At 44.4% G+C, this 27626-nt stretch overlaps 1 protein-coding gene across 4 annotated transcripts in view; it reads right to left on the bottom strand.

Annotated features, from left to right (window-relative positions):
- The window catches only part of MTR (5-methyltetrahydrofolate-homocysteine methyltransferase), an 80374-nt gene that overhangs the window by 21432 nt on the left and 31316 nt on the right, over positions 1 to 27626 (bottom strand). For all 4 annotated transcript variants that reach the window (XR_014786804.1, XM_084828208.1, XM_084828206.1 and 1 more), the window contains exons 10-20: positions 26662 to 26723; positions 23399 to 23466; positions 20726 to 20805; positions 16726 to 16838; positions 13338 to 13478; positions 9427 to 9612; positions 8243 to 8422; positions 6474 to 6590; positions 6247 to 6387; positions 2680 to 2769; positions 410 to 562 (exon numbers count right to left, since the gene is read on the bottom strand). Coding sequence is in view for 3 of the 4 variants with exons in the window: in XM_084828208.1 (XP_084684334.1) it covers positions 410 to 562; positions 2680 to 2769; positions 6247 to 6387; positions 6474 to 6590; positions 8243 to 8422; positions 9427 to 9612; positions 13338 to 13478; positions 16726 to 16838; positions 20726 to 20805; positions 23399 to 23466; positions 26662 to 26723 (1331 nt within the window). In the remaining variant the exon portion in view is untranslated. The remainder of the gene's footprint in view (positions 1 to 409; positions 563 to 2679; positions 2770 to 6246; positions 6388 to 6473; positions 6591 to 8242; positions 8423 to 9426; positions 9613 to 13337; positions 13479 to 16725; positions 16839 to 20725; positions 20806 to 23398; positions 23467 to 26661; positions 26724 to 27626) is intronic.

The raw sequence follows: 27626 nt of genomic DNA, 5'->3' as shown, positions 1-27626 counted from the left end.
TGTTAACTAATACAGTAGTGAGCCCAAAGCCTTGTTTCCTGGACTGTGTTGATTGTGAAGGGGGAGGACGAAGAAACGTGACAACAAAACTGGGCAAGACTGACAAATAGCCAAGCATGGTGCAAGAAGAATTCCTATGTCCCATTCTAGCAACCTGAAGCATTCTGATCTGGCCAATGTCAGGGGTACTACTTTGGGTTGAAAGACCCTTGGCCTGGCCTGGAGGGGGTGTTTATGTTACATCTAGCCCTGTATTGGTGACTGGCAGCAGCATTCCATGGTTTCAGGCAGGATTTCTTCCTAGCCCTACCTGGAGATGAACCTGGGACCGTCTGTTATATGTTTACTTATTCCTTTTCACAGATAATTTATGATAGGCTAGTAGAAACTTCTAATTTTTCTTCTTTACCTGTGGAAGAAACATCTTGCCAGCCCCAAAAAGTTCACCAACTGATTTCATGCCATTCATCAGAGGCCCCTCAATTATATTCAGAGGTCTGGGATACCTTTCTTTATTTAATCTAGCCTCCTCTGTGTCTTCAACCACATATTTCTCAATGCCCTAGGAGAAAAAACATGAATAGCAATGTGTTTGCATATACAATAAGTATAACATATTTATATTACATTAACACAAGTGGGGACCTGCAAAAACTCATGGAGGGTAGAGGGAGCAGGACACAGTAGGTGGAAGAAACTCTCATTCCTTCCCACCTCAGCAAGCTTCCTTCATGGAGGTGACTGGCACAGGGACCCAGCAGTGATTGCTGGAATTCCTCAGATGGACTAGGTCTTTACCAGCAGATGCCAGCATAAGCCACCTCCATGGAAATGTATCACAGACATACCCAGGGCCTGCTGCTGCCACCATTCCCATCAGCCACGGAACTTCTTGGGGAAGCAGCTATAGCCCCCTTGCTTAAGCCAAGTGGCTCGGGAGAAGAGGAGAGTGAGAACACATTCCCTTACACTCCCTTCAGCTACGACTGAAGGTTTTTGGTAAAGGTAGGTGGGGGATCAGGCAACAAGTCACCCACTCCCTACTCACAGCCTATTGTCCCATAGCTAATAAGTACATCCCAGTGGATTTAGCCTAACATGCATAAGCTAGCTACGAGGTAGTTACGGAATAGTGTCCCTTCACTGTATTTCAAAGGAAGCTGAGATGGTTTCGCCTAACGGTGGATACCCTAGGGCAGGGCAGGGGTGGGCAGAAGGTAGATCTCCAGGTGTTCTGGACTTCAGCTCCCAGAAACCCCTACCAGCATGGCCAATGGTCAGAAATGCTGGGAGTTGAGGTCCAAAATATCTGGAGATCTACTTTTTGCCCTCCCCTGCCCTAGAGTGTGGTCAGACCTGCTTCCTTATATTGCTTCCTTGGTCCTTCTCATGGACAACCAAGCTGCTATTACAAGCAGATTTAAATGGTACTGCATCTGAATTTTCACTTTTTTTAATTTAAAAAAAAATCTTGCCAAGCTTTAGAGGGGAGGAGCAATCACATTAGCTTTTATCATACCATCCTGATTTCATCAAGATATCTAATTAGAAAAGATTAAGATAATTCCAGGATACTCAAACACGTTAACTATGTAATTATATTGAGAGCTACCTCTATATATCTTTTTTTAAAAGCCAGAAAAAAAAAAGAAAACTGGTTTTTGGTTGTAAGATTTATATACAATATCTCCTCTTAATCACAGGGAATCACAAGGCAGCTAACAAATATAATGCCATAATAAAAGCTAAACACATCAACAAATATAGCTATCAGCAGAAACCCAATATAACCTCAACAGAAGCCAAATATAACAGCAGCCTCAAATCATGTTGAAATCAGCAAAGAGCAACATTTTCATAGTCTTTTTAAATGTTATCAAAGAGAACACCTGACAAAGGAGACAGGGGAGGGCATTCACAGGCAAGGTGGCTCAACTCACGAGGCCCTGTTTCTCATTGGCACCCAACCCATTTCAAAAAGGTGGGGGCACCCAGAGAAGAGCCTTTGAAGGAAGTCTGAAGATCGACGGATGATCCTTCAAGCATTCAGAATAGTACTTCCTGCTTCCCACTGGCAGATGTGCTCAGTATTGTTAATGGCAAGTGAAAAAAATATAAAGCCAAAATGAACTTGGCCAGGTGGTCTCAGCCTCACTCTACCCCGTCCAACCTGTGGTGACTTTTGCTGTATATGGACCTACATTTAATATCAGCATGTCATTTCATATGTGATAGTAACTGTCGACCTGTGGCTGACATAACTTTAAGGGAAAGACCACAGCTAAGTGGCACAGCACCTGCTCTGCATGCAAAAGGTTCCAGGTTCAATCCCTGGTATCTCTGGGTAGGGCTGGAAAAACTCCTGTCTGAAATGCTGGAGAGCCAGTGCCAGTCAGCATCAACTATACCAGACTAGATGGACCAACTATACCATGGCCTGACGCACTATAAGACAACTCCCTATGTTCCTATTGACATAATCAGCAGCTCACTTCAAGCCAGTAAAACCACATTGACAGCAATCCAGCATCAAGGGATTTCGAGTCACTAGGTCTGCAAGGCATTGTTGCAAGTTTGACTCAGGTAAACAGGCGTTCCACATTTCATGGACAAGGAAGTAGGATTTGTTTAAAGAGGATAGACTTTGGCTTTGATATAGAAAGATGCATATTAATTCACCTTGACAAGGGCATACTCCAGTCTTTCTTCTGCAGAGCCATTCCTCCATTCATCAGTCTGCACCACTTTCTTTCCTCCTTGAGCATGGGTCTGGATTCAGATTAAGAGAGCCAAATTGAGAAATTAGATTTTTGTTGTTGCAACAGACAGATATTTAAAGACGATAAAATAAAAAGTGTATGCATTTGCCACACTGTTTCTTAGAAACATACTGGCCCAAGGAGAAGGTGTAAGACTGAACTGACTTTTTGCTGCCCAGCTCTCTAGAGACCTTATGTAGCTGCCATGGACTGAGGGTGAATCAGGATTTAGACTGGTCCTTGGCATTCCTGAGTAGATATGGCTGTGAATGGGATCACAGGAGATATTGGAGTGGCTTCTTTCACCTTCTTTGCTGCTTCCATCTGTGAGACTTCTATGCTTGAGTCTAGAATGATCCATTTATAGGATTAGAAGCTGGTCATACCATAAAAATCATGGCCAATTCTCTTCCTTCCCACATGCCCTGCTTGTGGTATTCTTGCCAGGATACCTTACTTTACAGTGCAAACCACGAATTTCAGCTTATAAAGGAGGTGTCCCTAGCCACTGTGGGACCATATTTGGGGGGTGAGGCAGTGGCAGTGAGAGGCACAAAAAAAGTTCAGGACGGTGCATGTGACCAGCAGGCCGCATCTTGCCCACCCCTGCTTTATGCAGAGGCAGATGATCCTGCTCCAACAACCAGTGAATGATACAGCCCCACAGTTAGTGGAGTATGCACCACCCTACACATCCCATGTCTCGACACAGAGGATGTGACAATCCTCATCCCAAGCTGGAAAGCAACAAAAGAAAAAGCTCAGGAAAAAAATTCCCTGGCACAATCAACTACCATAAGTGAAGACCCAGACAGCAGCTTATGTTCCCCGGGATATTAAACAGGCCAATATCATATTCTGCCTTCTGGACAAAAGAATACATACCAAACTTTTTGAATGGCTGTGATGTCCGAAAAGAGCTCATAGCTCCAGAGGTTATGCTTTCCTCACTTCAAACTCAGAAAAGCATTACTGCATGGATATGTATATCGTGATACACCCCCCCCCCCCATCGATATGTATATTCACATATAAACCCTTGCATAGGAAGATGGTGCATGGATGCGAGTGAGCTATATACGCTTTTGCACTTGAATGTTCTGCACTGGAGGCAGCAAATCTATTATGATGCTGATCAGCATCTACTAATACACATATCATGAAAATTAGACAGTTTTATCTGTTCTCAGGCCACACATGTGACACATGTAGAAGCTTTTGTACAAGGCTTCTGACCGCTTTGCACGAAAAAGTGAAGGGTCTCCTTCCAAAAGGGCTTTGCTTCTAAAAGAGGTAAGGCATCAACCCATAAATGCTCCATCAATAGAAATGTAAATGCTGAAAGGATTGAAGCTTTAGATTTTTATTTCTGGGAACTTAATTTAAATTTATCCTTGGCCAGTATAGCAGCAATTCATTTTAAGAAACTAACAAATTAATTTGGCTTTGGTACAGTTCTTGTTGGCAACAGATTATGTTATGTCCTGTAATGGATTGCTAATGAATCAAAAACTTTACTGAACCAGAACACTTTATCAGCTTAAGACAGCAAGCCCATCCTCTTTTGCTGTGTTTCGGAAAGGACTTCAAGGGGCTTTCCCCCCACCACATACACGACTGGACGTAAAAGATCCTTACTGAACATCATCTCTTTTTCTTCTGGTTTTCTAAGTGCAAGGAGATTTTTATTCAGGGTAATATTCAGTCATATTACCCCTCCCTCACCCACATTCTAAAATGATCATTGTTGCAGGAGGGCTGTGCCACAAGAGTCTTCTGAACATGCACCCTGGCTCTGAGTAACATTAGGCCTATTCAGGGCACAAAGTATGTAGGGGGCCAGGGGCATGTGCAGTGCCCCCACCCCCAACATTCCTGCATGCATCACCCCCTCTGCTGCGGACCTTTGCGCATTCAGCATGAAGGTCTGAAGGGGGGATTTAAGCGCATTCATGGAGTCTGCTAGAAGCCTCTCTGTGACTGGGGGCCCTGATCATGCGGGGTTCCTGCGCTTCGACTCTTCCTTCACACTGAGTGTGTGGCAGTCTGGAGTGGAAGAGGTGGCAGATGCGGGGACACTGGGGCTGGGGTGGGCATGCGTACCTCTGGAACAGCGGAGGCTGGTGGCTCCGACGTCAGTGGGGCAGTGAATCTGCTCTGGATTTCAGTCAGAACTTTAACGGGGCTATCCAAGGTGCTGAACCCAATCCCCCAAATAAGTTCAGCACTTTGGATAGTTCCTTTAGCATTCTGACTGAAACCCAGAGCGGATTCACCATCCCATGCCATCAGAGCCACCACTTCCACTGCCCTAGGACCAAACACACTTTGCTCCCTCATCCATTCAGGCTCATTGCCTGAATGAGACTAATGAGTGTGTCTGTTCTATAAGAAACAGCATATATACACTTACATATCAATAGCTAACAGTATGCTCCAGTATGGTAACAGAACAAATTATATTGATATTAGAGACACATCCATAGATGTATTACTATGGTTTTTATCTATGTATTTATTACAGCGGTCCTATCTTTCTCTTCCTTTGAGAATCTCAGAGAAATTTCCACAGGGCTGCCAGGCTAGCTTCCCTCCAGGCCCAAACCAGGCCATGATCTGCTTGCCTTTGACAATGTAAGAGTATCATTGGCCCTCAGAATCTCCCCCCCTCCCCCTCAGTGTGATTTGGTAAGTAAATTTTATGCATCTATACAGACAAATTAGGCATATAGAAGGGGAAGGAATGTAAGCAGTGACAGATTTTACTTTCTTGGGCTCCAAGATCACCGCAGATGGTGACTGTAGCCATGAAATTAAAAGACACTTGCTTCTTGGGAGGAAAGCTATGGCAAAGCTGGACAGCATAGTAAGAAGCAGAGACATCACCTTGCCAACAAAGGTTCATATCATCAAAGCTATGGTTTTCCCAGTAGTAATGTATGGCTGTGAAAGCTGGACTATAAGGAAGGCTGAGCGCCGAAGAATTGATGCGTTCGAACTGTGGTACTGGAGAAGACTCTTACGAGTCCCCTGGACTGCAAGGAGGGCAAATCAGTCCATCCTAAAGGAAATCAACCCTGAGTGCTCATTGGAAGGACAGATACTGTAGCTGAAGCTCAACTATTTTGGCCACCTAATGCGAAGAGAAAACTCTCTGGAAAAGACCCTGATGCTGGGAAAGACTGAAGGCAAAAGGAGAAGGGGACGGCAGAGGATGAGATGGCTAGATAGCATCACCGATGCAATGAATATGAACTTGAGCACACTCCGGGAGAGAGCGCAGGACAGGAAGGCCTGGCATGCTATGGTCCATGGGGTCACGAAGAGTCGGACACGACTGAACGACTGAACAACAACATACAGACAAATTACACCACTGGGCAAGGAAGACAAATACATACAGCAATTTTGTACTCTCCCCAAGCACCAATGTTTGTATGTTAAGGCTAACATCTTAAAAAGAATGTAGGAAAAATGGAAAGATTACCTGAGCATAACGCAAAAGCTTCTCTGTTGCATCTGGATCTTTATTCCAAATTAAATCTTCACACAACTGTAAAAGTTCCTTATGGATATCGTCATACACTGGCAGATTCCCTGCATTCACAATCCCCATGTCCATTCCATACTGGGAATGCAGAAGGAGAAAAAAATTAATAAATGCTACAAGGCGTATCTTCTGACCAGAAGCCATTTTGTCAAAATGCTTGTTACCTTAATTGCATGGTAAAGAAAAACTCCATGCATTGCTTCTCGAATAGCTTCCATTCCCCGGAAGGAAAAAGACAGATTGGAAAGACCTCCACTTATTTTGGCTCCAGGCAGAGTTTCCTAACAATAATAGGATAAGTATCAGCAAGCTCATGAAACTTCACAAAATTTGTTTCCCTATCAGAGGCCTGTGAGCCACCACTGAATTTAGGAATCACATCTTCAAGGTGCGAGGACTGCTAGCTACCAAGTCATATAGTGCTGGCAGGGTCTGGACACCAGGGAAAGAACAGGGGAAAAAGTGACACATACAACTACTATAATTTGGTTATTGACAGAGGGATGAGGGATATTGCGGCAAATACAAGAAAAGCTCTTAGACCAGGCATTGTTTCTCTCAAAACACAGCTTATCCCTAAGGTTGGCTGACCTGCATATTTTCCTACACACAGAAAATTTAACACAAGGTGGATTTTTTTAACTTAATGATTTTGTAGTATTTTCTCTGCATCATACAAAATGTCTGAAAATTATTCGAACTTGGAGTTGGTCAGTGTACAGATTAGATGTCTTGCTCAGTTTTTTTTTTTTTTTAAGATATCCTTAGTTGCTGCATTTGCTGAATTATGAAGTTTCAACCTGAATTTATGTCACATTAGTGCCAGGGGCATCCGAATGACTATGAGACTGAATAGTCCAGCAGAAAGAAGACTGGAACTGGACAATGGAAATCTAGTTCGAGTCCCATCTCAAGCCTGCTTCATACATTACCAAATTCCTATAAGGAAGATCAATTTGCCAGTTGCTAATACATAAATGTTAACATATGATCATATACAATTGTAAGTCACTGTATGTAGGTGTGCTGAGAAGATGTGATTGACTACAGCAGGGGTAGGCCAACTGGCACCTTCCAGATGTTTTGGACTACAACAGCCATAATCCCTAACCATTGGTCATGCTAGCTCAGGCTTATGGGAGTTGTAGTACAAAGCACCGGGTGGGCACCAGGTTGCCTACCCCTGAAAAACAGCTTCCCATGACATGCACACAGAGGTATTTCCATGCACCTCCACCCATCACATGTTACAATCTAAATCAAGGCAAGAAGTTAATTCATTTCCACACATAGGAAATACCCCCTTGTCCTCTCTTACAATCTGTCATAATACTGACCAACCTCACAGGGGTGGTGAGGGGATAAATGAAATAAAGAAATTCCTTTACCCTTGCTTTTACTCTCCCCAGCTTTAGGAAGAACCTGAGCTATAAATCCAAACTAATAAAGATAGAAATGGGTAATGACGGTATTTTTGCCCTGCATTTATATATATTGTGACACACACACACACACACACACAGAGAGAGAGAGAGAGAGGGTAGAGTCTTAAAAAATATTGTGTTTATAGAACAAAGTAAAAATACAATACAATGACAATAATGGAACTTGTTCTAATTAAAGAAGGCAGCTTTCACATGGCTTGTCAAAGGCCTTTTGGCGAAACTACCAACATTGTGTGAATATTGTCTCATTTAATTACTAGAAATATATTTATACTACAGTTAATGGCCTGAGTTATTTTTAAACTGCTATATAATTTATAATACTTTTGCTAATAGAAGCAAGGCTGAAGAACTAGTACTGTGCAGAGAGCTGTATTGTACCATTTAGGCCTCTCCTTATATTCTAGTGCACTCCACTGCTATCCTCTCCTCAATACTATGAACAAAAGAACCCAAACCCCATACCTTAAAGAACTCCCCAGACTCACTTTTATGGTTTTAGTCGCATCGATGAAATTAATTGCATACAAATTATGTTCTTCCATTCCAGTACCTATGGTCAGAATGTTGGGATCAAAAATTATATCATTGGGATTGAAGCCCACTTTGTCCACCAGGAGGTGGTAGGCCCTGGTACAGATCGAAATTTTTTCTTCTGATTCTGTGGCCTGAAAAAGAACGATGGGAGTGGGAAAGAGAAATAGTTTTAGGGTGCTTCCAGAAGAGACTTTTATTGTGCATTGCCCTACCTCACTCACAGAACTTTAGGGGGGGGCGCTTTCCACTTGTAACCCTCCTGTGTTTTCCCACTGCTTCTTCCACCATTTTTCTTACCACAGAAAATTAGTTAAGGAGAAGAGTAACCAACTGGTTTTTTCCCCCAGGGATTTTGGGAAAATGTGAAAAAAATATTTCCCCAATGTTTCCATTTTCCCTTCCAAGCCTCATGCTTCTCACTTGTCTCAGGTTTCTCATAGACCACATCAAGTAAACCAAACTGACGAACATTTGAAAATAAATCAAGGATGAACAGGTGAAAGGCTTGAGAAGCTCGTTTCAATTCATGCAAGTTTTCCAGTTTCTGATGCCCGTGAATTTCATAGTACAGAATCAGAAGCTATGGATCTTTCAGACACGGATTCTGATTATTTTCAATAATCTTATCCCCCACCCCTCTGTGGTTCCTACACCCCCATGAAAAACCTCTCCAGGGAGATTGGGGTACCATCTGTACAAGCTACAGCAGGGGTGGGGGGAATGCCTGAAATCAGAAGGTGGAATCTCCGGAAGAGCTGTGGAGAAGATTAAGGGCCCCATCTAGTCCAGGGGTGCAAAGGCTGGTAAGCATCCAAAGTGGACCCAAAAAAGAGACAAAACACCTGAGGATAAAATGGAGAGGAGGAGGACAATGTAAGCTCCCTTGGGTTCCTTGCAGGAGCAAAAAAGACGGGATGTAAACATAGTAATAAAATAATAAAATAACTGAGTGTTGCTTCCAATATATTCCTGTATAACTGCCCTAACTCGGGAGGTGTCACTTATTCTCAGATGCTTCTGCCGTGCTCTGTTTCGGTTCCCTCTCTGCTCCTTTTACCACTCTAGATTCAGGCCAATGTGTTCTATGACCTTCCTGGAAATCCAGTCTCTGATGTGTTAAGAAAGCGGTACTGACCTGACCTGCTTCATCAAAGGCCATAACCACCACAGCTGCTCCATATCTCCTTATTATTTTAGCTTTTGCTAGGAAGTCATCTTCACCTTCCTTCAGACTGATGCTGTTCACGATGCATTTGCCTTGACAACACTTCAACCCGGCCTCTATCACTGAGAAATTTGAAGAGTCGATACAGAGTGGCACCTGATACCAGTGGAGGGGAAAAAAAACCTAACAGTTAGTACTGCAAATTTAAAAATATATATTCAGCACCAAATGGAGCTTCAACAGAAGGATGTCACAAGGATGTCACAACAGTGTTGTCATTTTCTAAGGTATTGGAGGAGAGAAAGCAGGATAACTACACATAAAGATAATGTTCACATGCATGATTTAAAGAAATAGCCAAGGAATATGCAGCAAATACATGAGCTTATCAGTGTAATCGGAGCTACAAGTTCGCAAGTTTAGCTGTTAAAGATGCAAGCAGACAGAATAGCTGCACGATGCCTTCTGGTTGGCAGTGCTAGGAGTCCTCCATCTGGAAGCAGCCTTGCTGTTTTAACGTGTGACGGAACAATTCGTTTTTCTTTATCTAGATTTCTAACATGACTTCTCACACTGATACAACCAGTTCATATGGCTGCAGAGCTCTTAGAGCCAAGATTCAAAGGCAGTAACATTAGGAAGAACATTACTACTGCATTTGAAGCAACGCTCACAGGACTTGATGCTGGAAAAGTACTTTCAAACGTTGCTGAATTCGTAACATCTTGAGTCATGGTGTCTGTAACATACGCATGATAATGTAAATGTTTGTGTTTGGAGGGTGTGTGAAAGGTGGAAAGAGCTTGTGAGTGAGAGAATTCTAGGGTGTTTAAAAGGAGTGAACTGACAGTTTAGGGTTTAGGGATTCTGTGAATGTACAACTAGTGAGTGGGGTTTGGGGGAGAAGGTGGGTAGGTAGGTAGGTTAGGACTAAGTATAGGATGATTAAATTTTATATATACACATACACACACACAATGTTCTCGTGTTTAATAACATTTTATTTGTTTTATTATGCATATAAAATCATAGAATAGTAGGGTTGGAAGGGGCCTATAATCCCATGTGTCAGTTTAATTTATTAACGCTACCAAATAGAAAAGACTACTTTCCTGTTACTACTCCTGTATTGGTTAAAGGCAATCAGTTCACCTATTGGGTGTCTCCTTGAGACAAAGAAAAAGGGCTGGAGCTTTAGGTTTCAGTGAGGCAACTGGCCAAAGCTGAGGCAGACATCCTGGGGGTTTTCAGTTTCATCAGGTGGAAACTGGAGGGAGAATAACTTGGAGCAGGAACGTCACAGGGTCCAACATGGGAGTCTTGCAAGTATGTTGCTTCTGAAACATGGTGGCAAAGTCAACTAGCCTCATGCTTAGTGATGTAAAGGCTTGTGGGAGGGGGAAAACATAAAAAAATAAAATGTGTGTTTACCTTGCTACCAAACAAGATGATCATCACTGAAATATTTAGGAGGCTAAACAAAGCCAATATTGCTTCCCTGAAGATGCACTTCCAAATGGAGCAGTCAGGCACCCTCCACTGTGCCTGGATACAGCTCCAACTTGGACTCCATCCCCCCCGCCTCCCGCTACCAACTGCCCTTGCTGAGACCACCGGGAGCGGGGGGAGAGAAGCAATAGCCCTTCCATTGTGCTTAGAGATCCAACTCTTTTGTTCTGCTGAACTTTGTAACTAAGAATCTAGTGCCTGAATTTGCTTTTTTCCTCCTCCCTCCCAATCTCATTTCCTTTTGTGTCGTGTCTTTTAGACTGTAAACCTGCGGGGAGGCACCGTCTTATTTCTGATGTTTGTAAGCCTTTCTGGCTGAAGAATGGGGTAAAAATGTTTATTAATTATATAAATATATAATTACAACTCTATGCCACAGCTGGTAAGAGGGAGAATTAACACAGTGTTGCGGAGTCCTAAATTTTAGGATTCATTTATGTTTAAAAGCTATGTAGTTTTCCCTAATGCAGAACTCAAGAGAAATGAGAGGCTGCATATGTCTATCAAACCAGAGGTAGGAATACTAGAAAAGGCAGCTAGGCAAGTGAATAGTTCAGTCAGAAGTGTGTCCAGGCGTGTGTGTGTGTGTGTGTGAGAGAGAGAGAGAGAGAGAGAGAGAGAGAGAGAGAGAGAGAAGCACATAGCTCTGCAAATTTTAAAGGAACAGGGCACCCCATGCATGTATCACAATACGCACAGGTAAATATTCATTTCTCTCTCAAGAGCTTATTTAGGAATGCTCTCTGCAATCTATGACATCATCTGGAAAAGATTTCTTATACCTAACAGTAATATTTGCCTGACACAGAAATTAGATTTATGAAGGACACATAAAAGGTAGAGCTGAAAAAAAAACACTGAGCACAGCAATTTCCTGCCAAGCTCCAAAGGGCATCAGCTGGACGGAAAAAAAGAAAATACACTTCAGATTGAGTGCAACAAGAAAATCCTTTTCCCCCTTGATGACAATTTCACTTCTTGCTTCTCCTCATATCCAGCATGTGTTGCCAGAGGTGACAGCAAGGACACTATGGCTAAAGGCTGCCTGAAAAGCACACACTCTACCAGAACGCTCTGCTATTCATCTCAGAATGTGCAGGTAGATTAGGGCTAATCAGGGGTGAGTGTGTGAGCAAGTAGTACTCTGCTCACACGCAGGCTACATTCATCGCTTTTTCTTTCTTTCAGTAATTAAGACTTCAACGCACACCCTTTAGTCCCTTGGTTGCAGGAGATACAAATGTCTTCCCTCCAGATAGTTGCACTAGACTGTTTACCCACAACTTGATGTTCATGGTTAAATGTTTCAAACTGTCCAGAGAGCTTTGGGTGTTGGGTGGCACAGAAATGTAATCAATTAATGAACGAATGAGATTCTTCCTCTAGGTAGAAATGTTGAAAGCTGCCTTATACCAGGCCATCTAGCCCAGTATGAACTACTCTGACTGACAGTTTGCTCTCCAGGGTCTCAGAGAGGGATTGTGCAGATGCCAGGGATTGAACCTGTGGTCTTCTGTAAGCAAAGCATGTGCTCTACCCACTGTAGTAGGGTCCCTCCACCAAGCAGAATGTCCACTGATTTTACATTGTGGTGCTTAAGGTTATTGCAGGCTGACTATCACAGGCATCTGACTGAGTCTCATCAGGAGTACTATCCAGAGGCCTGTGATAGCCACACCAAAATATGTGTCACACATTCACTGCAATGGTGGCCTTGGATGCTCAATGATGGTTTAGCTTTACTTGAATGAATCTCAGACTTGTGCAGTCCCCCACTCCACCCTCTCCTCCTCCTCTGCAGCAGCTATTAGGAGATTAAAAGTTTTCACTTCCATTTTTAACGAACTGTGACTTATTGTTATGTCCTCACCCAGACAGAATGTGGTTAGTCTTAACTATGGTTTAAGCCCTAAATCCCACTTCAAACCATGGTTTACAATCCTGGCTTGTTTCCCTAAACCCCTGTGGTTTCAGTCTTAAATTGGTTAATTGAAAACTTTTTAGCAGCGACATGGGAGCTGTTTTTCTGTGGCTTTATCCCATAGCACTACTGAATTATTTAAAGACTCGCCGTCACATGAGCTGGTCTGATCACATGGGCCTTTAACATGCCACAGTCACCTGGACAGGATCAAGGACAATGACTGGGTTGTAAAAACCCTAATGACTGGTCGCATACAATTTGATGGGCTTTCAATGTTACAGCAATGCTGTGGGATGAACCCACTGAAACAGCAAGTCAACAGAAATGTGTCTGAACACCATGTGCAGCATAAAGGTTCTTCTTAATGCCATGTACCATTCTTCTAAATTTTCACCTCCTATTGCAAGAACATCCATTTAAATGAGACATCAGAAGCTGTGCATACAACCTTGGCAATGTCCGGTTCTGAAGCAATGAAGTTGCAGAATCTAGCCATAGCACGTGGTCCATCTAGCATTCCATCATCCATATTGATATCCAAAATTTGAGCTCCCATCTCCACTTGGGCCTTGGCTACACTCAGCGCTTCCTAAAAGGGATCACAAAAACATTAAAAAATAAAAAAATAAGTTACCCGAGGCGACTCTACACATGGACATCACCAGATGGTCAATATCGAAATCAGATTGATTACATACTTTGCAGCCAAAGATGGAGAAGCTCCATACAGTCAGTAAAAACAAGACCTGGAGCTGACTGGCTCAGATCGTGAGCTGCTTCTTGCAAAATTTCGGCTTAAATTGAAGAACGTAGGGAAAACCACTAAACCATTCAGGTATGACCTAGATCATATCCCTTATGAATATACAGTGGAGGTGACGAATAGATTTAAGGGATTAGACTTGATAGACAGAGTGCCGGAGGAACTATGGACGGAGGTCTGTAACATTGTTCAGGAGGCAGCAACTCAATCCATCCCAAAGAAAAAGAAATGCAAGAAAGCAAAGTGGCTGTCTGAGGAGGCTTTATAAGTAGCTGAGGAAAGAAGGGAAGCGAAAAGCAAGGGAGAAAGAGGAAGATATATCCAACTGAGTGCAGAGTTCCAGACAATAGCAAGGAGAGACAAGAAGGCCTTCTTAAATGAACAATGCAAAGAAATCGAGGAAAACAACAGAATGGGAAAGACTAGAGATCTCTTCAAGAAAATCGGAGATCTCAAGGGAATGTTTTGTGCAAAGACGCGCATGATAAAGGACAAAGAAGGCAGGGACCTCACAGAAGCAGATGAGATTAAGCAGAGGTGGAAAGAATACACAGAAGAACTCATAAAGGAAAGATCTTAATGTCCCTGATAGCCATGATAGTGCGGTCACGGAACTTGAGCTGGACATCCTAGAGAGTGAAGTCAAGTGGGCCTTAGGAAGCATTACTAACAACAAAGCTAGCGGAGATGACAGTATTCCAGCTGAGCTATTTAAGATCCTAAAAGATGATGCTGTCAAAGTGCTGCACTCAATATGCCAACACATTTGGAACACTCAACAGTGGCCACAAGACTGGAAATGGTCAGTTTACACTCCAATTCCAAAGAAGGGCAATGCCAAAGAGTGTTCAAACTACCATACAATTGCGCTCATTTCACATGCCAGCAAGGTAATGCTCAAACTCCTACAAGCTAGGCTTTAGCAGTATGTGAGCCGAGAACTACCAGAAGTACAAGCTGCATTTCGAAGAGGCAGAGGAACTAGAGATCAAATCGCCAACATTCGTTGGATCATGGAGAAAGCAAGAGAATTCCAGAAAAACGTCTATTTCTGCTTCATTGACTACGCTAAAGCCTTTGATTGTGTGGATCACAACAAACTCTGGCAAATTCTTAAAGAGATGGGAGTACCAGACCACCTTACCTGTCTCCTGAGAAACCTGTACGAGGGTCAAGAAGCAACAGTAAGAACCAGACATGGAACAACCGACTGGTTCAAAATTGGGAAAGGAGTACAACAAGGCTGTATACTGTCGCCCTGCTTATTTAATGTATATGCAGAGTACATCATGAGAAACGCCAGGTTGGATGAATCACAGGTCGGAATTAAGATTGCCGGGAGAATTATCAACCACCTCAGATACGCAGACGATACCACCCTAATGGCAGAAAGCGAAGAGGATCTCAAGAGCCTCTTGTTGAGGGTGAAAGAGGAGAGTGCAAAAGCTGGTTTGAAACTCAACATTAAAAAAACTAAGATCATGGCATCTGGCCCTATCACTTCCTGGCATATGGAAGGGGAAGAAATGGAAGCAGTGACAGATTTTACTTTCTTGGGCTCCAAGATCACCGCAGACAGTGACTGTAGCCATGAAATTAAAAGACACTTGCTCCTTGGGAGGAAAGCTATGGCAAACCTAGACAGCATAGTAAGAAGCAGAGACATCACCTTGCCGACAAAGATTCGTCTAATCAAAGCTATGGTTTTCCCAGGAACAACGTATGGCTGTGAGAGCTGGATTATAAGGAAGGCTGAGCACCGAAGAATCGATGCTTTCGAACTGTGGTGCTGGAGAAGACTCTTACGAGTCCCCTGGACTGCAAGAAAGTCAAATCAGTCAATCCTAAAGGAAATCAACCCTGACTGCTCATTGGAAGGACAGATACTGAAGTTAAAGCTCAAATATTTTGGCCACCTAATGCGAAGAGAAAAGTCACTGGAAAAGACCCTGATGCTGGGAAAGATTGAAGGCAGAAGGAGAAGGGGACGGCAGAGGATGAAATGGCTAGATAGCATCACCGATGCAATGAATATGGACTTGAGCACACTCCGGGAGAGAGCGGACGACAGGAAGGCCTGGCGTGCTATGGTCCATGGGGTCACGAAGAGTCGGACATGACTGAATGACTGAACAACAACAAATAAGAATAAAGAATAACTTACCTAGCCAAAACCATGCATACCTCTCTGATATAATTCATATAATTGGAGATGATCAGTAGCAGACAGCTCACACGCACCTCTTTTCTTAAAATAAAACTCCAAGCATTTATTAATGTTCTAAGAACCCATCCTCTTTGGTGGATTTAAGGCAGATTCTTCCTCTCTTTTAAAATTTAGAGTTTAGTTCACTCAAAAAGTGGTATCTATATCTCTACCCAATGTGCTGGACTGATAGCCTTCCTTGGCTATTGGAGCACAATTTGCACAATATCACAGTAGGGGAGCTGCTTCTCTGTGTCTTCTTCCCACACTGCCCCAGCACTGTATAGACTGCAGAAATCATAGAAAAGTGCAGAGGGGCAATTATGTTGATCCTTGTCCCATCCTCCCTGCAGGCTGGACAAAATTTTCATAGGGAACAGCCACATTATTGGCCCCTGTCCACATGGTTCCTCCATCCATGAGTTATGTGAGCCACCCCCACGCCACTTCTTCCCTCCAGCTCCTACACACACACACACACACACACACTCTTCATCTGAAGGTCAAGGTAGCTGGACCCAAGTTGTAAGGAATCACGACTCCATTCCTCTTTTCGAGCAATCCAAGCTCATTTGAAGCCCACACTTTGGGAAACTCTCTGCCTCGATTACTTTTAGACCTATTATCAGTGGGACGTGCAAAACCGCTTCCACACCAGACCTCTCACCTTTGCAAGAGAAATGGATCAACATTTTGTTTAATGCTGCACCAAAAGACATTTCCTTCAGACAACAGGAGATAAGCTCCTATCTGCATATATCTTATCAACTAGAACCAATACATGCAGACTCTTAAATGGTAGGATTATGCAACATAAGATATGGTAAGTTAAAGCCAATCTAGAAGCTTAAATTAAGTTGAACTTACTTCATACTTGTCTGCCATGACGAGTTTGGCAAATCGTCTTGATCCTGCAACATTGCAGCGTTCACCAATGTTAACAAAGTTGGTGTATTGCCCAATCCTGAACGGTTCCAAACCTTAAAAGAATGTTTTATAAACATCATGTACAGGGGAAAAATATTTAACACTGGTAGAAAGAAAGAAAGAAAGAAAGAAAGAAAGAAAGAAAGAAAGAAAGGCTTACCCCAATCCACATGGAGTTGGATAATAGTTGGATAATGTTGGACAGACTTAAATATCCTTATTGAAATTTATGTGGCACTGATTCTCCTTGCAACAGTAGAATGTGGTGCTACAACAGTGTAGTGTACCAGAAGTTACTTTGCAAATGAATAGCAGTTGTGCAGCAGTGTACTCTGTAGTGCTAAGGGTAATTTCCAGTGTTAGTCCTATGTAGAGTAGACCCACTGAAATGAATGAGATGTACGTTAGTCACAAGTAAGTTAAATGGGGTTAACTCCATTAGGACTAACATTGGATACTACCCTAGAATGTTACTGCAGTGCCCCACATCTATAGTGATGCAGACAAAAATGGATGAAGCAGGGAAGGGGAGGAACAGAGGAGTGGCTGATATAGCTGGGATCCTATTCACTGTTGGGAGCAATCTTTGCACCAGTGCACAGTGCAAAGGAGAAGTCAGTGTGATCCTGAACAGGCTCACTATATTCACTGGACAGTCCTGACCATCAACCCCTTTCCCCTTCCAGTCAGGCACATTGAAGGAGACGATCCCAATTAGCCCAGGAGGTGATCATGGCGCAGGAAGAGACGTGTCTAAGTCACAGTGACAGAAGGCAGCTAACACACGGCAAGCAGTGTGGAATGGCGCAACGCCACTCTGCCCCTAGACCTATGGAACTGTGAGAATGCAAATGCATACGGGGGAAAGTGATGAAATTAGCGAAAGGGTGCACTGTGCTTTGCTCCGCGTTTTCACAGACACCATGTCTCCAAAGGCAAGAGAGCCCGCATAGAAAAGAAGTGTTCTTGTGGAATAACTTAAGCCTCAGGCTCCCCCACAGGTTCTCTCTCAGGACTCTGTGCAAAAATACCCAACAGGAACCCCAACTGCAGGAAGGAGTGCAAGGAAAGAAGCACCCACACAGATCATTAACAGCCTACCGCAGAAGGGAGAGAGAAGGGGAAGAGAGGCCCAAACACTGATCTTTCCTCCCTGCTCCATCAAGTACTCTCAGAACAAAGGGTGTGTGTGTGTGAGAGAGAGAGAGAGAGAGGGAGAGAGGGAGAGAGAGAGAGATGGATGGGGGGGAGAGGGAGAGTGTAAGTGAGTGAGAAGCATGGGAACACTGATGGTCACAATTATTATTAGATTTGTATCCCACCCTTCCTACAAGGAGCTCAGTTGTGCACAGGATGATACTATCTTATTGTCCTAACAACCTCAAGTTCACTCAGTGCAACTGTGGAAGAGAAAACATAATGCTCAATTCACTATATTGAAGTATCCTTCTCTCCCCCACTTCTCCTGGGTACATGGGAGAAATGGGAGCTGTTCTCCCTTATTCAGCAGCTAGTAACACTAAGAATGAGCGGGACGTAAGCGTAAGTGGAATCGCACATAGGAACCAAACCCCCAAACCCATGTGCTGGGGAAGGAACCCCAGGAGAATGTCATGTGAGCACCCAATCCCTGGGCGTGCATTTGGGGGAACAGGGTCACACTGCAGCTGGCGGAATCAGGATCCAGACACCCACTCCATGGTGGAGCACATGCTCTGCGTACAGAAGGCGCCAGGTGCAGCTACTGGCGTCTCCAGTGACAAAGGATTTCAGGTACCAGAGCTGGGAAAGACCTTTGTGCAAGGCACTGGAGAACTGCTGCCAGCTGGAGCAGGAACTACTGGCGTAGACGTATCAACGGTCTGACTCAGCAGAAGGCAGCTTTATATGTTCCAGTGGAGAAGCTCAAGTGCAGGCTCGCTCCTAAGACGCAGCACCCAGTTACAGGTATTAGCCACACCAGCTGCAAAATAACGGGCAACATCTTTGGCGTGTGGATCTGATTTCTCCCTAGGCAGCCATGCAAAAAAGCAAGGATGTTTTCCCCATTGATGCAGACAGCAGCGGAGGTGTGCAAAGCAGCAGCAGCAGCCATCAGTACAGCAGTCATTCTTCTGCCATGTGGGCTCTCTTCACACCTGGCACCTTATTCCACTACAAGCCGTTCCTTTTGATTCCTGATCCTTTCTGGGATTTAGACTGGCCCCATATACGGGCATCTCTCATAGTGCATCCCTCCGCGCTGTATCTTTTCATGGCTGGGCCGAGCTGCACGAAACAATCAGGACAGAAGGGGGCTGCTGGCCCCAGGCCCCCTCCCCTCCCCTGATCATTGGTTCCTGTAACATGATTGATGGCTCCGCCTGTCCCTCCACTCTTCCACAGCACGAGCGAAGTCGAAAGCCGTTCTAGTGGCCTGGGTAGGGGACTATGGGGGCTGGCCCCCTCCTTCCACTGAGGGAGAGTCTTCTGGGTGGCTTACCCCGAGGTTGCTGGTGCTGCTAGTCCTTCTCTGCTAAATATGTCAGTGTGTGATGGAATTAAATGCAGCATATTGCTTGCACTACTGAGTTTGAAGGGTATATCGATTTCCAGGTTCCCAACTACAGAAGTAAGAAACGGACAAACGGACCTGTATACAGTCAATGCACTATGCCATCCCTAGCAGCCCCCCACCCCCAGGCGAATGCTTCATGGGGGACACCTTCTTCATTAGACCTGTCTTGTTTCCCCCCACCTGTGCTGTTGTTGTTCTTCCCCCTTATTCTGGCTTCCCAACAACCCTGCAAGGTGGGCTAGGAGACGAGATAGTGGCTGGCTAAGTGGGAGGGAGTACTATGGAAAACCACCTCAGCATTACTGCCTTATCTGCAACAACTCCACACCCCAAAAGGAAACTATTAAAATAACCATTCCAAGCTCTGCATGATGAATTTATTCAGGAAAGGAGAAAAGGCACTTTTATTACCCATTGAAATCCTAACTGTCACGCCTTTCTCCTGCATGGCTGAGAAAGGAGACTTTCCCATCCACCCTGGGAGGAAAAAAGCCCATCAGTCTGGTGAGCAAAAAGGAGAAGAAGCAGTCAGTGGAGTCAATAGGAGGGGGAGGTTCCAAGTAAAAGCACTGAAGTTACTGCTACTCTAAGTAGACTTACAATGCACTCCTATGCATGCCTACTCAGAAGCAAGCCACACAGATTTCAATGGCACTTACTCACAGGAAAAGAAAGCCTTACAGCCAATGAGTTTACTCAGAAGTAAGCATTGCTGTGTTCAAGGGGATCTCAAAGCCCATAGTGGAATGAGGGAGAGTCAGAAACGGTCACTGGAAGCGGTCAGTGACCTGCCCCCTCCTTCCCACCAATTTGTTGTCATGACAATGTTATTCAGCACCGCCCAGCAACACCCCCTAGCGCACACCCACACAAAGCAGGACAAAGCGCTAACGGGGCAATACACGGGGGGGGGGGGGATCGCAAGCACAGAAAATGCCGGGTCTTCCCTATTCTCAGATAACATGGGAAGAGGGAAGGAAAGTTGTCAGATAGCTGCAGGAGAGCAGCGGTGTCATCTAAAGCTCCCATGAAAAGCAGTGATTAAAGAAGAAGATTCCTGCTAAAAAAAACTCAGGTGTGAAGAGAACAGTGATCCCGACCTACCCCAACAAACCATTTCTCTCTCTTGCATGAGCTCACTACGCAATAGTCTGAAGACCCCAGACAGAGACAGTAGATCAACAAATCAGCCTTAGGAAGCAAAACTAAAGAGTTTGTAACCCCTATTCATTTCATAGACAGGCTATAACTGCATGAATTATATATGGGTGTCCAATTGCTTAGAGATGTCTCAAGGTAGAGAATAGCAGCTGAAAATAGGCATTTTAACAAACATTTAAAGGAATGCAGATTAGGAACTTTGGATACATCAGTCTCTCTCACCTGACAGCAACATGTAGCCTTCTGAAACAGAGGAGGCGGGGCTGCGCGGCTTGCATGCCTTTACCGCTTCAGCTATTGCCCTGCATGACAAAACAGCAACACACAAAACAGGAGCACAGAGCTTTACAAGAAGGAATTCAGCTCATCTGGAACATGTTAAGAGACCAGTACACACTGGTTTGTTTAATACGCTCCTTTCCTGCTCTTCCTCCAAAGAACTCACAGAAGTGTTTCAGCCATATGTATAATGCAACCTTCAGTGAAAACAGTAGTTAGCGTACTAACCTTTGAATACTGCCCGAGAAATGCATTACAGTGCAAAACAAATGTTTTATCTTAATAATCTTTGCATTCATGGGTGCATAATATATTCACATAAGAAAGCTTATGAAAGCTGATATACTGAAATGGATTGTTCTAGCTAAAATGGTTGCGTAAGTTGGCTCTTAATCAGGCAAAAGAGAAGTTATGAAGAGTACAACACTATGTGTGCCCTGTTCCAAACATTTATTCTCTTCAGCTACTTTTCTGCCTTTAATTTTACGGACATGGATCCTTAAGTTAACTTAACAAAGGTTTCCAGCCCTCCTTCCCAAACAGCCCCTCTTCCATCCCATACAGTTTTGGAGGAGCGGGGTGCTCCAGAGAGACTTTGTGGCAGGAGGGAGGGGGACAGGAAACTTTCCACCCCTGAACTTCCTCCCATTCACTTATCTTAGGATCCAAGCCACTAATACCCTGTGAGTATATTTAGCAACAGAAATGCTTATGGTCACTAATGATCTGATCGCAACACTGTTAGCATGTGAGACAGTTTAACCAGACAGTCTGTATATTCTGTCATCAACAAAGAAATGTGGTACCTGCAACAAGATGTTGCAGTATATGCTCACTGCCTAACAGGAGTGCTCGTGTTTAGGTTTCCAACCAGCAAGCCCTTTCTCCAGGATACTATATGCTGCTGGTGGCTCAAAAAATCCAGCTCACTCCCCCTTCTCCCCTCACTGTTTTCAGCTTTCCTTTTCCACACTTAACATTCCATGGTTCCCGGTGGCCACTGAGCATGCTCAGTACTCACTGGGCTAAGTTCTGAGGGAGCAGCCCTTCTTGTTTAGATGAAGGCTCCCCTAGGCATGCTGATAACTCCCTATCGTTTCTTAGTGGGTCTGTTTTGGATCCATTTTGGGTACGGGGGCACCAAGTTTGAGGTCGACATGGGGCCCCAAGTGACTGATCCAATAAATTGATATCAAGTTGCCTATGCTGTATTCCTTCTTTTCTGGGGTGGATGTGGCAACCCCACTCTTTACATACACAAGCTCTCAGGTTATATCATGAACTACCATAAGAGCATAGCTATTCTTCGCTCAGCTGCATAATAATCTCATCACCTTGCATTTCCTCTCCTTGCCCTCAGATGATCACCTACACTCAACCCCACCTTTCTATTCCCTCATAAAGCTTCAAAATTCAGCTCCATCACTTTTTATGGTAAGTGAAAGTTGCCTAAGCTCTTGCCATCAGAGAACAAATAAGAGAGGTTTTCCAATTAACTTTATACAGGGACTGCTGAAAAACATTTCAGCAAAGTAGCTATAGTTAAACAAATATATAATTTAATTAATGGTACTTTTATGCATTGCCCAATCAACATTTTCAGCAACAGGCACCAAGTTCTTTGAATCCTGAAAAAAAGGGTGCTTAACTTGAAGCACAACGAATTGAAATTTTCTGAAGCGTGAAGTCGGGCCGGCCTCATCTCTGCAGCCTGAAGCAGTCCTCCGTCCCATATGTCCTTTGCCCTGCTCCCTTTCCATTCACAGACCTCCTTCATGGGATGGATGCATCTGTCAATTTCAGTTTCTATCTGTTTTGAACATTTCCTTCTGCTCCTTTTCCATATCAGTCTGCGAGGTGTTTTTTTGTTTTAAAGTCCACACAAGAAATTGGATGCATTTTCGTGCACATTTCTCCTGACGTATGCTTTTTCTACACAATTTTGCCTAATCTATGGATTTCTGCATGCATTTCCCCCCTAATATAATGCATTTTGTATGGCATTTTCATGATTATCTGCATATTTGCGTACACTTTCCCTCATATACTCATTTTGGTACACATTCTTTTGATTGGAGAACTGAGTCACAAATTTCAGAAAAGTGCAAATACCAAAAGATAACTACATTTCAGTTCACGTATTGGTTTGGGAAGTGTGAATTAGGCAGGCTTGCATTAAAATTAAGGTAGATTTCCACCTGCAGTTTCCTATGCAAGCAGTCTCATGAAGGCAATTTGCTGAGGCACACAGTGGTTGCTGCCACCAATATTCTTGGTGAAGGCCCCCCAAGGACAAACAGCCTGCTAGCAGCAACCCACAAGACCCTCTCTAAGCTCCCTCCAAAGAGGTAACTCAAAGAGGTGCAGTTGTCACTGCTGCTGAAGTGCTCAGCCAGGGATAACCCAAGGCTGATTCTCATACAGCAACCACATCAGTAATATGCTAGTTATTTGGTGGGAACAGGGCTCAGCTCCCCTCCATTTTCCAGCCAGCCAAGATATGCCTACTGATGGTAGGGATCCTAAACTGTACTGCACTAACCTAGCAAATATCCGCTTTCCTTGTCCATACAGACGGTTGAAGTAAGTTGCTGTTAATAATAGAGATGAAATTACCGGATGTGTGCTGGAGTGGTCCCACAGCAGCCACCAACTATATTCACCAAACCATCTAGGGCAAAGTTCTGTAGAAGAGGAAAAGTAATTGTTGAGATATAATTTAGGCGGGGGTGGAGGGGAGAGGCTGAATTAGTAATAGAAGAACAGAACTCACACTGTTTCATATATTACTGCGGGAACTGAAAAGTAATAAAAGTACATTCAGATTCATTTTGGATATTTTATTATGAGCACTCAGATGTCTATATTTTACTGAAGTTGGAAATCCCCTTTATTGCAGTGGTGGTGTACGTTTCTCCCTGTTCATTTAGGTCAGCAGTTCTCACAACTTCCCTGGCAATAAAAAGTCTTAGAGGAAGACAAGTTTGGAAGAGGTTAAAATATTTAAGGAATGAGACCTGATCACCCACAAAACTAGGGCTGTAGCAAACTCAGCTGAACTCAGGTGGTTGTTTCAGCACTCTAGGGGGGGATCTTCACGACAAAGGAATGAGAAGCACATTGGAGTATTATCTGGATTTTCATGGAATCAGCTTTGGACTGTCAGGAACACACAAAGTAAGATAAGCTGAGTGTACCGTACCTTTAAAATCTGGTTTTCAGCTTTTGAAAAGAACATAATTCCAGGTGGAGTGTGTAGAACTGAACGTCATCAAACTGTCAGGGCTGCTCAACCAATGAGACAGGCTTGTTTCCCGCCCCTGTCCAGGCTCCCTACTGCTCCTACATTATGAATGGAGAGCAACTAATTTTCCCCGTGCGTGCAGATTTCCCTGAAGAAACCAAAATCCCCAGTTTTCCAGTGCAGTATCTGAAGGTTCCTGAGAGCTCCCCCGCACCCCAATTTTGCCTCATCCCAGCAATCTGCTGAAGAGTTATTGCTCCCACCCCATTTTTCCTCGCGTGTGCACTTTTGCCTATTGCTTAGAACCTCCTCGTCCAATGCACCCTTTCTCCTTCTCCATGCTCGCAACAAGAAGCTCCCAGAGGATCTTTACTGTGATAAAGCGAAGAAAGGACTTTACGTAACAGAGAAATAACTTTCCATCAGAGAAACTACAGAACATCAAAGCACAGCATCGCAATAGCGTTTTAAGAGCGCATCAGAGAGGTGAAAGAACACTTTAGGGCGTGTTACTAAAGTTAGCCTTTGACCCTTTCACTGCAGGGCAGTGAAATTTATTTCTTACTTCTGAGTAAACATGCACAGAAGGGGGGATATGTTAAAAAGTAAAAGCAGGCTACCTAAGGTGAATAAATATCCCCACTACTGCGGTAACGTGAGGGGTCGCTGCTGTGCTCCCAGGGATTTTCTCAATGGGAAAAACAACTTCCATTGGGGAAACAAGTGGGGATGGGGTGTCCCATCCCCTTGACCACATCACTGCCAGGTCAGAGGCACACCCAGGATTTAATGCAGGGGGGACAGGACACACTGGGGTAAAACCGCCAGGGAGCTGCTTTCAGTAAAGAAGTCAGAGTAAAAGGAGTTTCAGAAAATGCGGCTTTTCAAGAGGGAAGCGGCTGGTTGGCAGCGGATTGGTGACAACGTCATCTGTCACAAAGGAACTCAAACTGCCCTAACTTCGCACTAAATTGCTGGTGAAGACAGCCCCCAGGAAACTGGGGATGCAATTTCAAAGGGGAGTTGGTCTCTGAACTATGTCACGGCAGTTTGCAGGGCACTTACTATGGTGGGGGAGCTTTTTTTAAAAAAAAAGGAAAAACAAAAGCAATGGGAAAAGCCTGTTGTATGGCTGCTCCAGCCACCAGAGGATTTCCCATCTATTTTGGTTTTCAGAAGTGGAAAAAGAAGAGAGAGCTGTATCTGCCACCATAGTAAGCATCTTCTTCCCCCAAACAAACAGGAGACTGATTCAAACCAGTCCACCCCCAATTTGCCACCCAAGAATCAGGTTATGGATCGGGGAATAAGACAGATTGAGTCCGCTCTACACATAACGTAAGCTAACGAAGTGATAGTGTGGCAACGAAAGGTCAACACCATTTTCAGTTGTATTCACTTTAGTACTGGCTGGGCTGCTTTGGTTTTTTAGTCTGTACAGGTAAGATCCCAATTAGAGTAAGAGAATCTTCAAAATGATATCCACTAGCTAACATGAAGTCAGCTGAAGTTGACGGAGTGTCCATATTTGAAAAGAATCCTTTCATCTTTAAACAGGCACTTTCACCATATTTTTCAAATATATGGACTTGCATGAAACTTGCCCTGAATCCTCTTTGCTTACAAGCCTCACTTCCTTCCTAGTTACCAATGTAGAGAGCGTTTCAGGATGGGAGACCAATTCTTATACTGGAGGAATGGGGAACCTCTGGCCCATGGCTTAATCCAGCCTGCCAATCCACCCCATCTAGCCTGTGGGGCTTCCAGGACCGCCCCCTCGAGAATGGAGAGGAGGCAGGAGCAACTGTGCCGTGGCCTCAAGAAACACTGAAGGCACTTTCCAGTCTGCTGTGGTCCTCCCTTCCCTTCTCTGATCAGCGCAAGAGTGAAGCCAGGTGCTGGCTGATTACACATCTTCTTTGACCGCCTCTCGATGCAGATGCCAAGAGGCAGGTGAAGCAGAGTCCCTTTCTCCCTGCAGAGAGAAGCACACAGCAACTTCTCTTTGCATGGAGAATGGGGCCAGGTAACACCAGGGATTGGAACTTCATGGGGAGAAGCCCACCCCTGACATCATCACCCCTGGATTGGTCCTGGGACGCAATCTGGCTCCCAAGACCAATCCAGTTTCCCACCCTTGCTATAACGGCATCCTCCTCCTCGCCTTACTGAAAGCTAGTTTTTACACAAGTATTCCACTGTTTTATATCCTTCTTACAACCCTGCCTCCTGAACATACCCCAAAGCAGCCCATATGATGCTCCTAGGAATCAGCTGACTGGGTTCCTGCAGGTTAGCTGACCAACTTATGGGTCATATGTCAGCTACCCACATGACTTTCACAATGTATTTATAATCCACACTGACAATCTTGGGATTTCATATTCTGTAATAGGAAAATAGGGTATAATCCTATACACCTGGAAGGAGGCCCTACTGAACTCTGTGGAACTTACTTTTGAATAGAAATGTATAGGATTGCACTGTAATTATGTGACAGAGGAATCCTATGTATGTCTAGTCAGATGTAAGCTCTATAAGGTTCAGTGGGACTCACTCTCGGGTAAGTGAATATACAATTGCAGCCTATTTTTTTCTACTGCAGGAACACATCAATACCGGAAATATCCCATACCTTGAGGTGCTTGGCAGTCACTTCAGGTGTTTCATCATACCCACCGAATGTGTTGGGAAGACCTGAAGAAATATTATAAGGTACTTTAAACTCCATATGATCTGTAGATAAAGATAACTTTGTTCCCTTTTGTAATTTCAGTTAAATAACACAATTTATAATTTGCTCAATAGAACACATTGCACACACTTGAAGCATCCATACCCATAAACCCTCAGGAAGTATTTTCTTCCAAGAAGGGTCAATGGGCTTGAATCAGTTTCTAAAACGGGTGGCAACATGCAGCCCATGGACCTCATGCACCCCCCAGGGACTTTGCAGCCCCCACTGGGTCCCCCACCTCTGTGGCATGCGCCCCCCCACAGCCTCACAGCTGGATTCCCAGCAAATCTGAGAATGCAGCCACATAGCCACTTGCAGTTGTGGTGTGGTTGCAGCATGGGAGGGGTGTGGCCCCCAGAGACCAATATGGCCTTCTAACCCTCCGAAGTTGCCCACTGCTGTTCTAAAGCGATGATTTCCTAAAAATAAATTAAGGGAGCAATCCTATGGCCCCAGGACAGCAGCCGGGGGTGGGCATAGGATACCTTGGGTTCCTGGATCTGAGGTTGGAGACAGTGCTCTGAGCTCAGATCCGAGAACCTGCACTCCACGCACACATCCCCTCGCAGCCGGCGTGAAAAGAACCGCACTGGCTGCCTCTCCGAGGCCAGGGATTCGACCTTGGAGAGCGGGTACAAGGGATGCTCCAGTGGGTGGGGAGGGGAGGAGACTGAGCTATCCCAAGGCTTGTCCAGGCTCCTTCTCTCCCACTCTGGGCAAATGGCCAAAAAAGCCTGTCTAGTGCGGAGCTGGAAGAGCAGCAGAGGCGACGACTGGCTCCGCAGCTCCCTCTGCTCTGCACTGGATGCTCGTAAGCCTCCAGTGCAGAAGCTTATGAACATCGAGGGCAGAAGTAACAGGGC

This window comes from Heloderma suspectum, chromosome 1, assembly GCF_057233095.1.
Source record: "Heloderma suspectum isolate Gila_16-S chromosome 1, 16-S_ref, whole genome shotgun sequence".
NCBI classification, from domain to species: domain Eukaryota; kingdom Metazoa; phylum Chordata; class Lepidosauria; order Squamata; family Helodermatidae; genus Heloderma; species Heloderma suspectum.
Note: the sequence above shows the minus strand (reverse complement) of the source record. Positions and strands in the feature narration are given on the sequence as shown.